Here is a 13,819-nt window from a genome sequence, read left to right as displayed (position 1 = left end):
TGAATTGATAAATTTTCTTCCAATAAAAATAATAACAAAACTCTGAAAAGGCACCTTAGAGCTTATGCTTTAACTCCATCTCTTCAGGAAGTCTTTGAAAGTGTTTATCTACTATTTCATTTGTGACATGTTTTAAATCAGCAGGTTTCCACTTAGGGCTTTGGTCTTTATCAATTAGTAAAGCTCTAACACCTAAAAGACCCCCAAATGAAACTTAATTTCATTTTATTTATGTCTCTCAATACCTTCTTTGAAATCATGTCCATCAACGCAATTCACTGCTAGTCGATATTCCATCTTCAAGCACTCATGCAAATCCATCTTTTTTCCCAATTCCAGCTGTTTAAGTGTAATTTTAAGACTTGTAGGTGACATTTTGTTCAATAAAGCAATAGTTTCTGCGGCCCATTTTGAACCATCTTTTTCAAGCCTCAAATAAATTTCTTCTACAGTAGGTGCAGAGAAACATGCATCAATTTTTTCCAAATATGGATCCAAAGAAAACTTGCACTTCTCGTCATCCTTATGATATTTGCCCAGAACGCTCTTAATTTCATGTTCATTAGAAGTTTTTAACAGTTCTTCCTCAATCTTTTCTAGATTTGAACTGTCAGTCAAATGAGTTGCAATTCCAGCTTTAAATAAATCAGCACCCTTTAACCTTACTCCTGTTAAAGCCAAGTACCATCCGAGCTTTCCTGTTAATTTAGGCAAGAAATGAGACCCTCCTACATCAGGGAATAACCCGATTTGGGTTTCCGGCATGGCAAATAAAGATCTCTCAGTGGCTATTCTATATGGGCCATGTACAGATAAACCCACACCCCCCCCCATAACTATACCATCTATAAAGGCAACATAAGGTATTTTGTATGAGCCTATTATACCATTGTTTGTGTACTCCTTTTTAAAAAATTCGTAGCCTAGTTTATTGCCTTTAAAGGCTGCTTCTGCTATTGCTTTTACATCACCTCCAGCACAAAAAGCTTTACCTCCGTTCCCTGAATATCTCACCAATTGGATTTAAGCTAATAGTAGGAGATTTTGAATACTCTACCTTTGATTATGACAAGTTTCTTCTCAGACTCCCATTTTTTCAGTGCCGGATAGATTTTGTCGACCATGGAGATATTCAAGGAATTTAGGGCCTTTGGGCGATTTAAAATAATTAGTCCCTTATCGCCACAGTCTTGAACTATCACATCAGGTTCCGCAGAGGACATTTTTCTCGAATTTTGCACGAGTCTTGGGTAGGCTTGTGAGAGTTTAGTGTACAGCTTTAATGTGGCGCTTTTTATGAGCTAAAAGTAAGGAGTTTGATGTACAGAGGTGCGAGAGATTGTGCTTGATTCGTACCATTATTTATTATTAATAATAGAGTGGTTTTATATGTACAAATCAGATTAAAATTACCAAATAAACATTTTAGGTTAGTTCGCAAAACGTCAAAACAATTAAATGGTAGCGACATCTACCATTGGAGGGCCGAACTCCTTCGCAAGTATTGATTTTTTTTTGTGAAATAGATCGATACGAATTCTAAGCATTTTTTGTATTTTTTTAAAATATATTATGCATACTTACTCGCTTCGAGGAGGGAAAGATTTTGCAAGTAAGATAATATTCTATGCTGTAATAACAAAACTTAACTCGGAAAATGCCCGAAAGTCTATCTAATCTATAAGTAGTATTCACCTGTTAAGAACTTAATTTGACTGATAATTATTACGTCGATTATCAATCAACATTCACCTTTCACCTCAAAGAAAGGTATAGACGAACACAAAGTCTAACAAGGCCTATTTTAAATTATTCCGACACTATGTGCAAATCGAGAAGTTGAACACTGATAAATCCCTCCACCAGACTGTCAAGATTCCTAATGTAATTCTTAAAACAACTGCCCTTTTTCCCAATGGCCCTTTTTTTTCCTAGATTGATGTATCTTTTCTTTTATTTCACCCCATCAGCAGGGGGTGCTAGCACCCCCTATGAGGTACAGCCTTGTACGAAACAATTTCCAGAATTGACAAACGGATCCCAATTTGGTCCCTTTGCCTTTCATGGAAGACCGCACGCAACCGCATCATTTCACATATAAAATCTAAAATATTGCCACTCATTATTGACTTCCGAATATAGAATGACGATTTATTTTATGTATGTATCCGTTTATGGATGGTCGTCATAGGAATTAATATACATATACTAGGGGATGGCCCTGATACGTTAATGTTGGTAATACTGATTAACGATTGCGTTGTTGAATTTTTTTTTAACAATAAACGATCATTTAAGCAATTGAGCTTTTGTTCATTTTGGATTTTCTCGTAGCTCGGGTCGTACGAAGTCGATGATGCATTGACGAGTGGTGGAATATTAGTTCTTCCATTATTAACACCAAACAAGAAAAGTTTTCAAAAGGCTTCCCTTCTCGAATGTTTAAAATTTATCTGAAAATGCCACCTTTGCCGGGGGATATTAGAATTTCTACCGCATCTACTAGAGGCTTCACCCAGAGAGAATAAATCTCCTAATACGAGCGAGCCCCTACCCTTGAGGGCGCCCTCGAGTCCACCTAGTATTTCGTGAAATACAGCACGAGTATAATGTTTATGTTCGTACGCAATTCCATGTCGTATGGAGGTAGAGACCGGAGAGTATAATTATAAGTGCACCTGCCTGCCGGCACCCACTTCCCCATTTCAGGTAATTTAAAATATTAATAGGAACGATGTCGAGTCGAGGAAGGGTGGCCTTTCCATATATGAAATAATAATTCGTTGTTGTCACCCCCCTCCCCTCTCCCCCCAATCCAGGTCAGGGCGTAGGGACCGTGGCGGGCTCCGGTCCTGGGCCCCACCTGGATGCGCACGGCCACCTGGCGGCGTCGAGACGTCGACGGGCGCCTGCCGCAGTCCGAAGCAGGCACCGGCCGGCGTAGTATCACGTTTTCAACCACTGCGACATCACAAAATCACTCATTCACTCTCTCACCTGAACGCCCCACCCCCACGTCCCGCCGCCGACGGCAGTGCCGCCACCGTCACTGACGCCGTCTCAGTCGAGTTCCGCACAGTCCTCGATATATACAACTGTCTTGCGTTCACGTCCAAAAAGAGAGAGAGAAAGACGCGCGCGACGCCACCTTGTGTTTTTGTTGTTGTGAGGTCGACTTCTTTTTTTCGCCATTTAAAAGTGGAGGTCCTGAACGCCCCTAAGCGAGGCAGGCATCCTCCCTCTTCGGGAGATTCGCGGGTTCCTGCCGCAGCCACCTCCGCAACGACGCCGCCGTCCCTCAAGAGGGCCAAGCACGAGGGCGACCCCGAACAGGACATGGAAGCGCCCCTCAGCGTAGCCCTCAGCCAGAGCATGGATTCGGTCAACACCAACAACGGGGAGGAAGAGGTTCGTTGTCGCATTCTCCGTTTGTTTCTTTCAACTCATTGCGCCATTTCCCCGCAATCCATTATCACATGATATTCATTAATCGGTACCAGTTAGCTATTATCTTATTATAAATAATGTAGTTGTGGTGCATGTGGGTGATCGAAATTGACACCTGGCCGGGGGGGAGGACGATTTCGTGTTTACGTTTCAGCGTCGCCATGCCAACAGAGCCGGGTGCGAGGAACTGCTTTCCCCCCAAGGGGAAATGTGGGTCGATTTTCTGATAGCCACACGACTTTAATAATTTCGAACAAAAAAATTTCTTCCCGGAGGTGAGGGGGAGCACTCGTTTCTCCTCACGCAAAGTGAATTTCTCCGTTTAAGTCTTCGCGAAGGCCTGCCACCTCTCGAACGCAACCACTTCAATTGCTCAGCACTTTATGCGTTCAATAAATTTAATTCGAGGTTGAAGCGGTTTTTTCTTATTTTCATTAAACCTGTATCAAACAAACTTTTTTCCTCATCGGGTATTGTAATGCTGTTAATTTGCGATGATACTCCTTAAGGTCATCGCATTAGTTGAGCATAAAAAGTAATTATCGAGGGTCTGAATAATAAGCAGGAAAGTGGGTGATTATGAATATGTACTTTGATGCATGCAATGAGGACGACGATCGGATCCAGTCCTTACTGGTGTGCGGCCAAAGATGGCCGGTTAAATTATGCGTGAATTTGCGGTGCCACGCTCGGAACCGGGGAGGGCCTCAGCCCTCACTCTGTATGTCGCGTAAGTTGGCAAAATTGAGAGATAGTTCGGTGAAATCCTCGAAATCGCACGGGACGTCGGCGCGCCACTGAAGTGTGGCTGCTTTTAACCTTTGAGATTAAAATAAGATGAATATCATGACCAGCAAGAATACCAGAGGCGTGCCGAAGAGGGCACCGAAAATATTTTCGTCAAACTAAAGTCGCCTTTCTCTCACACGTATTCTTCAAACATTGGAGATTTCCACGAGATAACTGACATTGCATAAACGGGTATGCCAGAGCCGTACTGGGCGGACTCGGCGACAGCTCCGTTCTCCCGCTCGAGTTCGATGCGCCACTGGAACATGTACACTTTAACCCTGGTGAAATTAGCTCAACTGCCATCAGAAAAAACCGCAAAATCAGGGGCGCACCGAGGAGGCACAAAAACGGCAGAAATAATAATTTCGCTTTTTCCGCTCAACCCCGCCTTGAACTTCTTACGACTTTTGCATTTAGCTGAAACGCAAGAAAAAAAAGGAGCAAAACTTAGCGAAGAAGCAACTTAACATGGCAAAACGTCGGGCAAAACGATGCCTTGAAGGCGTAATTGCCAGGAAATAAGTAGCTCAATAATTTTAAATCTCTTTTAAAACGGGTCTGGTTATGGTCTGTCGAGTTCCAAGCACCGCACCAAATGCCTTCGGAGTCGATAATTGTCGAAGAACAAACGCAGCTGAAATTCCTCCGAGTCCTACGAAAGCCTTGAACCATATTCTTGCAATTGCCTCTCTAAAAGACTTGTGTAGTATTCATATCAATTAGGTTTACGAGCTTGCCTCCTACAGTCGGCTTGTCTGCAACAAAGTACTTTCCATTTTTTATCCTTTAAAACGTTTAATATTCTCGGCCAGAGAGGTTATTTCAAAAAGCAAAGCTCCCAGAGGGCTTTAAGCTATTCGCAAAATGAGAAACTCGGTCATGTGTAAATTATCTAAATAGCATCGTTTTGTTGTCTGCAGTTTATTCGTTTTTAAACCTGCTGCCATCCATAATTTATTGTAAACTTGACGTGGGCTGGAAACGTTTCCTTTCCGGACAAGAGATTATGCACGTTAACAATAATGAATTATTTATTAATTAGCAAAGATGAACGCCAATGTATTAGCCCTTTTTCCACGGTAAAAGGCGTAAAAAAGGAGGCATTGTGCCATGAAACTTCTTTGACACAATCCAACAGAGCGCTTTAGTCGCCCGTTTTAATCCGGGACCGGAAAAAGCTTTTGTCTACATGGGGCGAAAACCCGTGTGCGAAAGAGAGTTTATTAGGGACTGCTCCGGAAAATTTCACTTTGGCCCCCACTTGAACTCCGCGGCAAAACAATAAGCGGGAAAAGTCTTGTTTGTCGTAATTTGCATACGCGATGACGTAAACGCGATTTGCCTAGCCCGATTTATTGACTCGAAGAGCGGTGACAGCGATAGCGCGCCCCTTGCTATATACAAAAATATATTTACAGGGTGTCCCACAAGTGTTTCATTATATTTCAGTGGGTAATAGTACATTGAAAAACAATGTGACTCCCTATATAAACCGTATTCCAATAATGCTTCATTAAGATGATGCAGGGTGTTAAACTTAAGACACACCTGGAATATTTCAACGTATCAGAGTATCAATGAACAGGCGAGCTCAATTATGTATTGAACAAAATGGCCGCCAATTTGAACAATTTCCATAATGTTATAGCAAATTAATAATATTTAAAACAAACTTAATATTATTAAAACCATTTAGAGAATACCGTGCATATAGACGGTATTCAATTTTTTACTGGCAAACGATGCGTCGGACGAAAGAGAGTCAAGTGAGCATTTTCCTTCTAAATGAAATTAAACTTCTAAAAATAATTTTTATTTTGATAAAAAGCAGTGGCGCGCCATGTTTTTCTTTAAAAATGTGCTGAGAGGTGTTCGTACGCACGTCACTGGTGAAACGAAAAATAGCCCTTTTGCATAAATAAATGCGTCTACATTCACTCTCAAAACATGCCAAATTTCACTTACATATCTCAAACGGTTTTGAATATATCAATAAAAGTTAGATTTTTTAAGTAAAGTTTAACACCCTGTATCTTCTTAATGAAGCATTATTGGAATATGGTTTATACAGGGAGTCACATTATTTTTCAATGTACTATTACCCACTGAAATATAATGAAACACTTGTGGGACACCCTGTATATATATATACAGGGTGTTTCCTAACTACGTGTAAAAAATGTAAAGGCGTAGTCCTCGATTGATTTTGAGTCAAAAATGTCTAACAAACATGCGTCCGCGAATGCCGTGTTTCCAAGATACAGGGTGTTGACTGAAAGACGTTGAAAAGGGTTTTAAAGGTTCCTAAAGGTTTGGTGGTAGTTACTAACTTGTTTATTGTTAGTTTTTTTGCTACTTCCACTACTATAAACAAGATAATCAGTGTTATTTTGGTGTTTTACCCTCTAAAGTGAAAGAATTCAGTTCTGTGTCCCAAAAATCAGATTATACCTCAGTTTTGAAAATTTTTCAAATGCCTAATTACACTGATCAAAAAATGGCCAATATGGTTTTCGTTTACGCCTTGCTGATGGTAAAATTCAAACACCCAAATTGAGTAATTTTGGAAATAAAATCTCTTTTTCTTGTCCCATTTCAACACCCTGTATCTTGGAAACAAGGCATTTGTGGACGTATGTTTATTAGACATTTTTGACTCAAAATCAGTCGAGGATTACGCCTTCAAATTTTTTACGCGTAGTTAGGAAACACCCTGTATAAGAGCGATGTTTTGCTTCAAATTTAAACATTTTTCGACATAAGCAGACAACGTTCCAATTTAATTTAAAACTAATTATCCTGCCATGGAGAGAATTTTACGAGGAATCCAAATGTACAATAATATATAGGGGGTTCCGTTAAATAAAATGAATAAATATTTTGACCTGTCTTTATGCAACACCCTACATGATAAAAAATATTTTCAAAATGTAGGCTGTATGTTCACGTATAACTTTTATACGAACAGTTTTTTCTTAATTTTGTAAAATAAGGAAGATATGGGACTTTGTCACACTATTGCGCCACCCTGTATATATGTGTGTGTGTGTGTAGAGGCTTTCGCATATACACCGTAGCGCAACCCGGTTCATCTGGCACTATTTGCTGAATCATAGCACCTTCACTTTTAGGTGGTAACGGTGACAGCTCGCTAATCGTTACGTCATCTAGATAGCGCTGTCGAGTTTGCAGAAACCAACTCAATACAAATATTACATGTTGCAAAATTGATTCGTCGACAAATTTGAATTTAGTCGGAAAAAGAGCGTTCGTTTTAAAGTAATCGCGTCCCCAAAAGGATATTTTAATTCCCCCCTTTCGATTCTGTTGTTCTGAGAATTCTCTATATTCACGACATTGACGACTGTCGAGGTGACAGTTGACGAGTGGCGAATTTTTACGTCATCCAGCGTGCACTTGTTGCGTTTACGCGATAACGACCGAACCGTTTTGCGTTTTACAGGTCGAAAAACAGGGTTACGCCCCCCCCGACCTTCTCGTACCTCCGTTCCTAGATGTTCCTCTCAATTTTGACTAATTACCCAGAGCTAACGACGGCATTAACTATCCGTGGGCAGTTTTTATGTATTGTTATTCCTTTTAAATTGCTTTTAATCTGTGTGACCCATTTGGGACTCGACTGAATTACTTCGACGACGATAAAACGCGGATACCCACATTACTACATCGTATTGCGATCGATTTCGTGTTGCGTCCTCTCTATGTGCACTCGAAAATAATTTTAAAGTATCGTCGTTGTTAGGCGTACCATTAAACTCCGACCCTGAAACTAAATAAGACACCTATTACAGTAGACTGTAACAAAAGCTGCCATTACCTCGACTATTGATTGGCTTTTAATTAGATCATCCTGCGATCGATATAGAGAGAGAAGTCGTGCATTGTGCAGCTAAATCGATATTTTTGTTCGAAGTAGTACCAGTTCCATTTTGTGGTAAAATCACTTGGTTGAAACCGAGGAGAGGAAAAAGTGTTTTGTCTTTCGACGCATTTACAGTTAACCACGTTAGATAGCGTAATATTGCTGAGGAAATATGAATTCATGACAGGAATAATAAGTGAAATCGGTGTTGCAATTCGAGAAATAATAATGTAACGTCGGGAACTTTGCTTATTAATTGCTTACATTAACTACCAATTAGGAAGGAACATTAGTAGTCAAAATTGTGCGCATACGGGATGACGCCCGGCAGTTTCTCTGTCAAAATTCGCGACCTTTCTCAAGTCACGACGGCGGACTCGGAGGCATGAAAAACACAAATTAATACCAAATAGTTCTTAGAATATATCACAGCCGTGACCTCACTGAGGTGCTGCTATCGATATTGTTCACTTGGCATATAGAATTCGTAGTTATTGACACACAAAATCGCAAATTATTGGACCGAAATAATCACCTTTCAGCTACCAGTTTCACCTCAACTATTAACCGTATAATTCAATACTTTTTTCCTTTGGCTATGAAATTGTTTGGCTTAAATAGGCGTGAATCGGTTTCCTTTCTTTAGGAAATTGTTTGTGCCACTTGCGACACATGTATCTGTGGTTAATTCAATGACAAAATCTATGTACAAACGCGTTCTCGATGATTATTCTCTTTCTTATGTTCGGGAAGTGTGAGGTCAAGCTGTTTTTAGCGCAGAACGTGCAACGTCATCGCGTATGCGCGCTACTTTTTTTTCGTTTAAAGTCAATTATTTACAATGAAAATAGCCGTCGCAGCATAATTCTTTTTATTGATTTCTACGATAGAAACTGGTCGAAACGATCTCGTTGCGTAAACCTAAAAACCAGGAAAATTTTAATTGTTATACTTTCAGTGTTTTCGTTTCGCGGTTTTCGAGGGTTTCTCCGATTTCTACGTTAACAAATTAACCTGTTCGGGTTTGTTTAGAATTATAGTCAGTCGTTTTTTTTTCCGGTAAAATGCTTCGTCATTTTTACTTGAAAGTTGCATTGATTTCCTCCCTGAGCTTGCTTCTCAATTAAATTTATCACACACACACTGCTACTACAACAGAAACTAAACACGGTACCGTGTCCTCTCATTTCGCACCTAAGCGCGAATGCCACGATAAATCTCCGAAGACGCCGCAAATTTGCATATTTTTATTTAACATGGCGCTTAAGTCATTATTACCATTTTTTACAGATGCTTTCCGGTTCTTAAGATGGCCCTGGGGCTACAGATGTTCGGTACCAACGAATAAACGAACGATTTCAAAATAACTTTAGGGGCAAGGCTTTCGCGAAACCAAAGAATTTAGGCGACATTTTACTGATATAAAACCATGACCTAAGTAACGGAAGAACTGTTATCTGCAGCAGCAGCAGCAGCAGCAGCAGGCACGAATTGGCCGCAGGCCAACTTCTTGGACTGTCAGGTTGCCAACCACCTGCCATCGTTCTTATAGGTGCCTTGGAGAATTGCGGAACTAGGCGACCACGTTGAATCATAACATTTATTTAGATCGAAATTACGCTCAACTATGATACAGTTATATTAGCACGGTTTCCTGAAGGTGGCTATTTGCATCCATTCCCTGTGTCGGCGCTTACATCAGCGAAACACGCACAAACTTGACATCAGCATCTTCGAATCGAAACAAGATATTTATTAGTCGTAAATTTATGGATTTGGCACCTAGATCAGAAGCTTATTTATACGTTATGGAGCGGATTTACATTTCGTATGCGTCGCAACAATCACAAGAATTCTTGAGTGTCGAATTCAAGCCAGCACCGAAGGAAAAATAGCCATCTCGGTGGCGTCAGCACTGCTGCATCGTTGGCGCAGCGCCGCCACGTCGGTTGCATGTGACAGCTACGTCAAACCTGCCAACGTCGGTCTGAGTGACCGTTACATCAAAACAGTGAGGCGGCGTGTCACTGTGCGTGCGACCGCATTTCCAGACTTTTATTTTTTTCATTTTTACAACCGTTTCATATTATCACCAAGAGTTCGTATGTAAATTTAGCACATAACTGCCGTTTTTAATTCACCCATGGGAACTGTACCACTAAAAACAGGGTCGCAGAACATTTTTTTAATTCAAATCGACCTTTAATAACCTCCTTTGCAATTTCCATAATACATGGCGTGATATACTTGTAGGTGATTTTCTCAGTTGCAACTTTCCATTTTTGTTGAATTTACGAGTTAACCTGAAATAGCAAAACGAGGCGAGCGCCGACCAGTTTCACTTTGGGTTTTTTTTCAAAAATCCAGACCAATTTCCGAGTGTTAATTCGTTGGACGTTGCAAGCTGCTCTAAAATTCTCTAGTCTGCACCTAGTTTTTCTCTTGAAATACGCGAAGTCATAATATGCGCTTTGCACGTAAACCGAATACGGTTCACGTCGTGAAGAAATGCACATTCCAAACAACTAATGATCGGTTGCATAACCGACCGGTCAGACAACAAAACTGGCACGCGTTCTTATGTAGGTGAACACGATTTGATTACAAACAACGCCTCTTTGTTGATCTTGAGAGGAAAATAATCGCCGTGTTGCAATTCACTCGAAGTCTTAAAAATAAGCAAAAAATGCGATCGCAAATGAACTATCTGGGTGACGTCATTGCCGTCATTAATCCGAGTAATATCTGCGGCACACGAGGCAACTACATTTTCGATAAAACGTTCGGAGAGATTCGTCGGGTTAAAGCCGTTTTGACGCATCCTGCATCGTGTTACCAAGTCTGCTCAGAGGTATTTGGTTACGAAGTTCTACGAGGAACTTTTATGTTTGGTGGTGCTCGGCACAAAACTCGCTCGTTCAGCGACGCACAATTCGTCACTAAAACCAAACATGCGAGCGACTCGACTGACCTTCGCTGTCGAAGCGACTTAACAGCTCCGTTTGACCGACCTGTCACTTGTGACGTCTCCCTTCCGACGCACGTTTCGCGTTGCGTCATCGAGTAAGCTCAGACGAATAATTGTCTTAATTTCTTCGATCGCCTGAATCAATCCGGCCACTATTTCCTGCTGGTGCTTGGTACAAAAATCGTTCGTTCCGTCGATTTACCAAGAGGGTCGTTGACCCGCGAACACTTCATAAGAAAAACGAGCTCCATGAAGAAACGTTGTCTAATTGTTTGAAATAAAAATAATTGCTACAAACCGTTGCGTATATTTTTAATTACGTAAAGTTCCTATTTGTTATTGTTGTTGCAGAACGCGTTAAAGCGTTTATTGTTTCGTGTGCCTTTGAAGAAAAAAAAAAAAAAAAAAATTGGCAATCGGGAAACTTCTCTTTGTGCACCGAACGGGCAGATGGAGTGAGCGGACGCGAAGCAAAATGCATCTGCACTTCGCCCATTATCAACCTTATTCGGGCACTTTCCAGCGGCGAATTTGCCTCCTGGAAAAATTTCGGTCGAGATGCTCTGTTTTAAATCTGACGTAACGAACAATAAACTTAAGCCGAAACGTTTTCACACCCATTCATTGTAAATCAACTGTGCACTAGAAATAGTTTCGGTTTTATTTACCAGCGGCCTTAAACGCGTTTTAACACTTTCTCACTTTCGTAGGGGGAATTTATTCGATTCTCGAGTGTCCGAACAGGTGGACCGAACAAATGTCTTGGCAGTGGCGAACAGGAACACCCAGTGCATAAAGATCATTTGTAAGCCGAGATGACGGCAAAACGAATGTTTCCCGCGGCCGGTGGAGCTGTTGCGGCATGGCAATCAGCCGCTTTATACATATTTTATTTTGGCACCGACAATCAATAGATCACTTCTCATCGGTGTCCATGAGAATTGCCAGTTTTATGGGGCCGTAGAGCTTCCGGACAACGGCCATAAAAACGTCCTTAAACGACGGTTTTCCCTCACTCGGATCTAACTCGCATTTGCGTTCTCGCAGTCGTTCTGGTTATATTTATAAAATCGGCCGCAAGAACTCGACAGACCGACGCTAGTTTACGAGTTTTGCAACAAAAATTGCACTTTCCGTTACGAATAATAATCCCGTTTAAATTAATAACTGAGGCTATTTTTCTAACTAATTGGAGGCCGCAGAAGGCAGCGGCGCAGCCCGGGACCGCGCGCCGCTTTCGGGACAACGCGAAAATTGATACGCCAATGAGCGCTAACAGTTCGAAAAGCTCTAATTGGCCGAGCAATTAACAGCTGTTGTCAAACGTTGTTAAAGAGAGCAGATAATTAGATGTATTTTTGTTTCTGTGCAACATTGCCAGAGATAATTATTTCGACTTACTAAAGCGACGATTTTTTACTGAATAATGCAAACTCTTCTTTCAGCAAACAATAGAAAATAAGTGTATCGAAGAACCTCTAATTACCAGGTTTTTTCAAATAATTTCTACTCAATTAACATACTTTTAAAGCTAACATAACGCGAATATTAGAACTGTAACAAAGCAGCTATCTCGTTAATAGGCGTATGTGTACGCCGGCAATACGACTTTCACTCGAGACATAATGAGGGCACCTGCAGAATTTAATCATAACAGTACCAAGTACTACTACGGTTCCGAGCCGAAAGCTCTTGCAGTTGATATATCTCCACTACCAAACGATAAAGTACCTGCTAAGTTAAAATTACTATATGATGTCTTATTAAGCGCACCCGGTGTCAAGTACCGCAGCTCTTGCTAATAGGGGGCAATTAACGGATGATAAATAAGCAATTAAGTAATGGCTACTGTGAGCATCTGCCGCGGATCTATTCCCGGACACAATGTTTCCTATTCGCACCATTATCATTGTTTTGACACTCACCGGGAGAAAATCTGAGCTTTCCAACACACTCGGGTGTTATTGGATTATTTATTGTGGCAGGTGGTTCTCGCTTCTGGATCTAGATCAATTCCAAGTTTTTGGATTTAAGTGAAATAAATTTAAAACACACTATTTCTAATAATAAAATGTGCATGTGGGTATTTATTATCACGTTACACTTCGCCTAGGAATGTTCTGGTCGAGAGAGATTTTGCTTGGATAAAGCTCAAAGTTTCGCATTTTTTCGAAAACGGCCGAAACGGTATTTTATAAATAAAAGTCCGCTTAATTAAATCGACCTCCGGGGAGACATAACCCCGACTGTTATTACCCTGCAGCCCCATCGAAATCCAATCGAGCTAGCTTTTTTACACCTAATTTTTAATACTTGTTCGAGAGAATTCGCACTCTCTTTTAATCTACATTAAACCTTATGGGTTTTTATTGAATTCACGCTGCAGGAATTGTGCATGCAAAAATAATACCATTAACATTTTTACACGCAAACTGAATCAAGAAAAGTGCTTTTCAATGTTGGACTTCAATTAATTGAATAATTAAAATTGCGCAAGAAAACATTGAATTGGTTTTTGAAGATTGATTGATGCGATATCGCGCATTTCTCTAAACGTCCGCCCATGCGGACGGAAACCCCGAGTATGTTGACGAACGCTCGTCAATATCCGAGTTTCTTGAGATAAATCAAAAATCATGTCTCCGCTCCCTAAAAAAATACCCAGGGGTAGATCCGTGGCGAACGTCTGTTTGGCAAAACGTTTCGGAAAGCGAGGGGCGGATCGCCGA

The 13,819-nt window shown here is 40.8% G+C and overlaps 2 protein-coding genes across 2 annotated transcripts in view; one reads left to right on the top strand and one right to left on the bottom strand.

The window, feature by feature from the left end:
• On the bottom strand, positions 1–1,501 carry LOC136345866 (3-hydroxyisobutyryl-CoA hydrolase, mitochondrial-like). Its single transcript, XM_066294526.1, has 4 exons — positions 1,357–1,501; positions 1,058–1,301; positions 246–1,001; positions 1–192 (listed from the first exon to the last, which is right to left on the bottom strand). Exons 1-4 carry the CDS (start codon positions 1,357–1,359, stop codon positions 56–58), a joined length of 1,140 nt encoding a protein of 379 aa, XP_066150623.1. The 5' UTR covers positions 1,360–1,501; the 3' UTR covers positions 1–55.
• A 1,394-nt stretch (positions 1,502–2,895) lies between these two features.
• Positions 2,896–13,819, top strand: part of cpo (couch potato) — a 46,290-nt gene continuing 35,366 nt past the window's right edge. The window contains exon 1 of the mRNA XM_066294724.1: positions 2,896–3,408. Coding sequence (XP_066150821.1) covers positions 3,337–3,408 — 72 coding nt within the window. The 5' untranslated portion in view covers positions 2,896–3,336. The remainder of the gene's footprint in view (positions 3,409–13,819) is intronic.

This window comes from Euwallacea fornicatus, chromosome 21 (genome assembly GCF_040115645.1).
Source record: "Euwallacea fornicatus isolate EFF26 chromosome 21, ASM4011564v1, whole genome shotgun sequence".
NCBI lineage: Eukaryota > Metazoa > Arthropoda > Insecta > Coleoptera > Curculionidae > Euwallacea > Euwallacea fornicatus.
The sequence above is the reverse complement of the archived record's forward strand: the minus strand, read 5'-3'. Positions and strand labels throughout refer to the sequence as shown.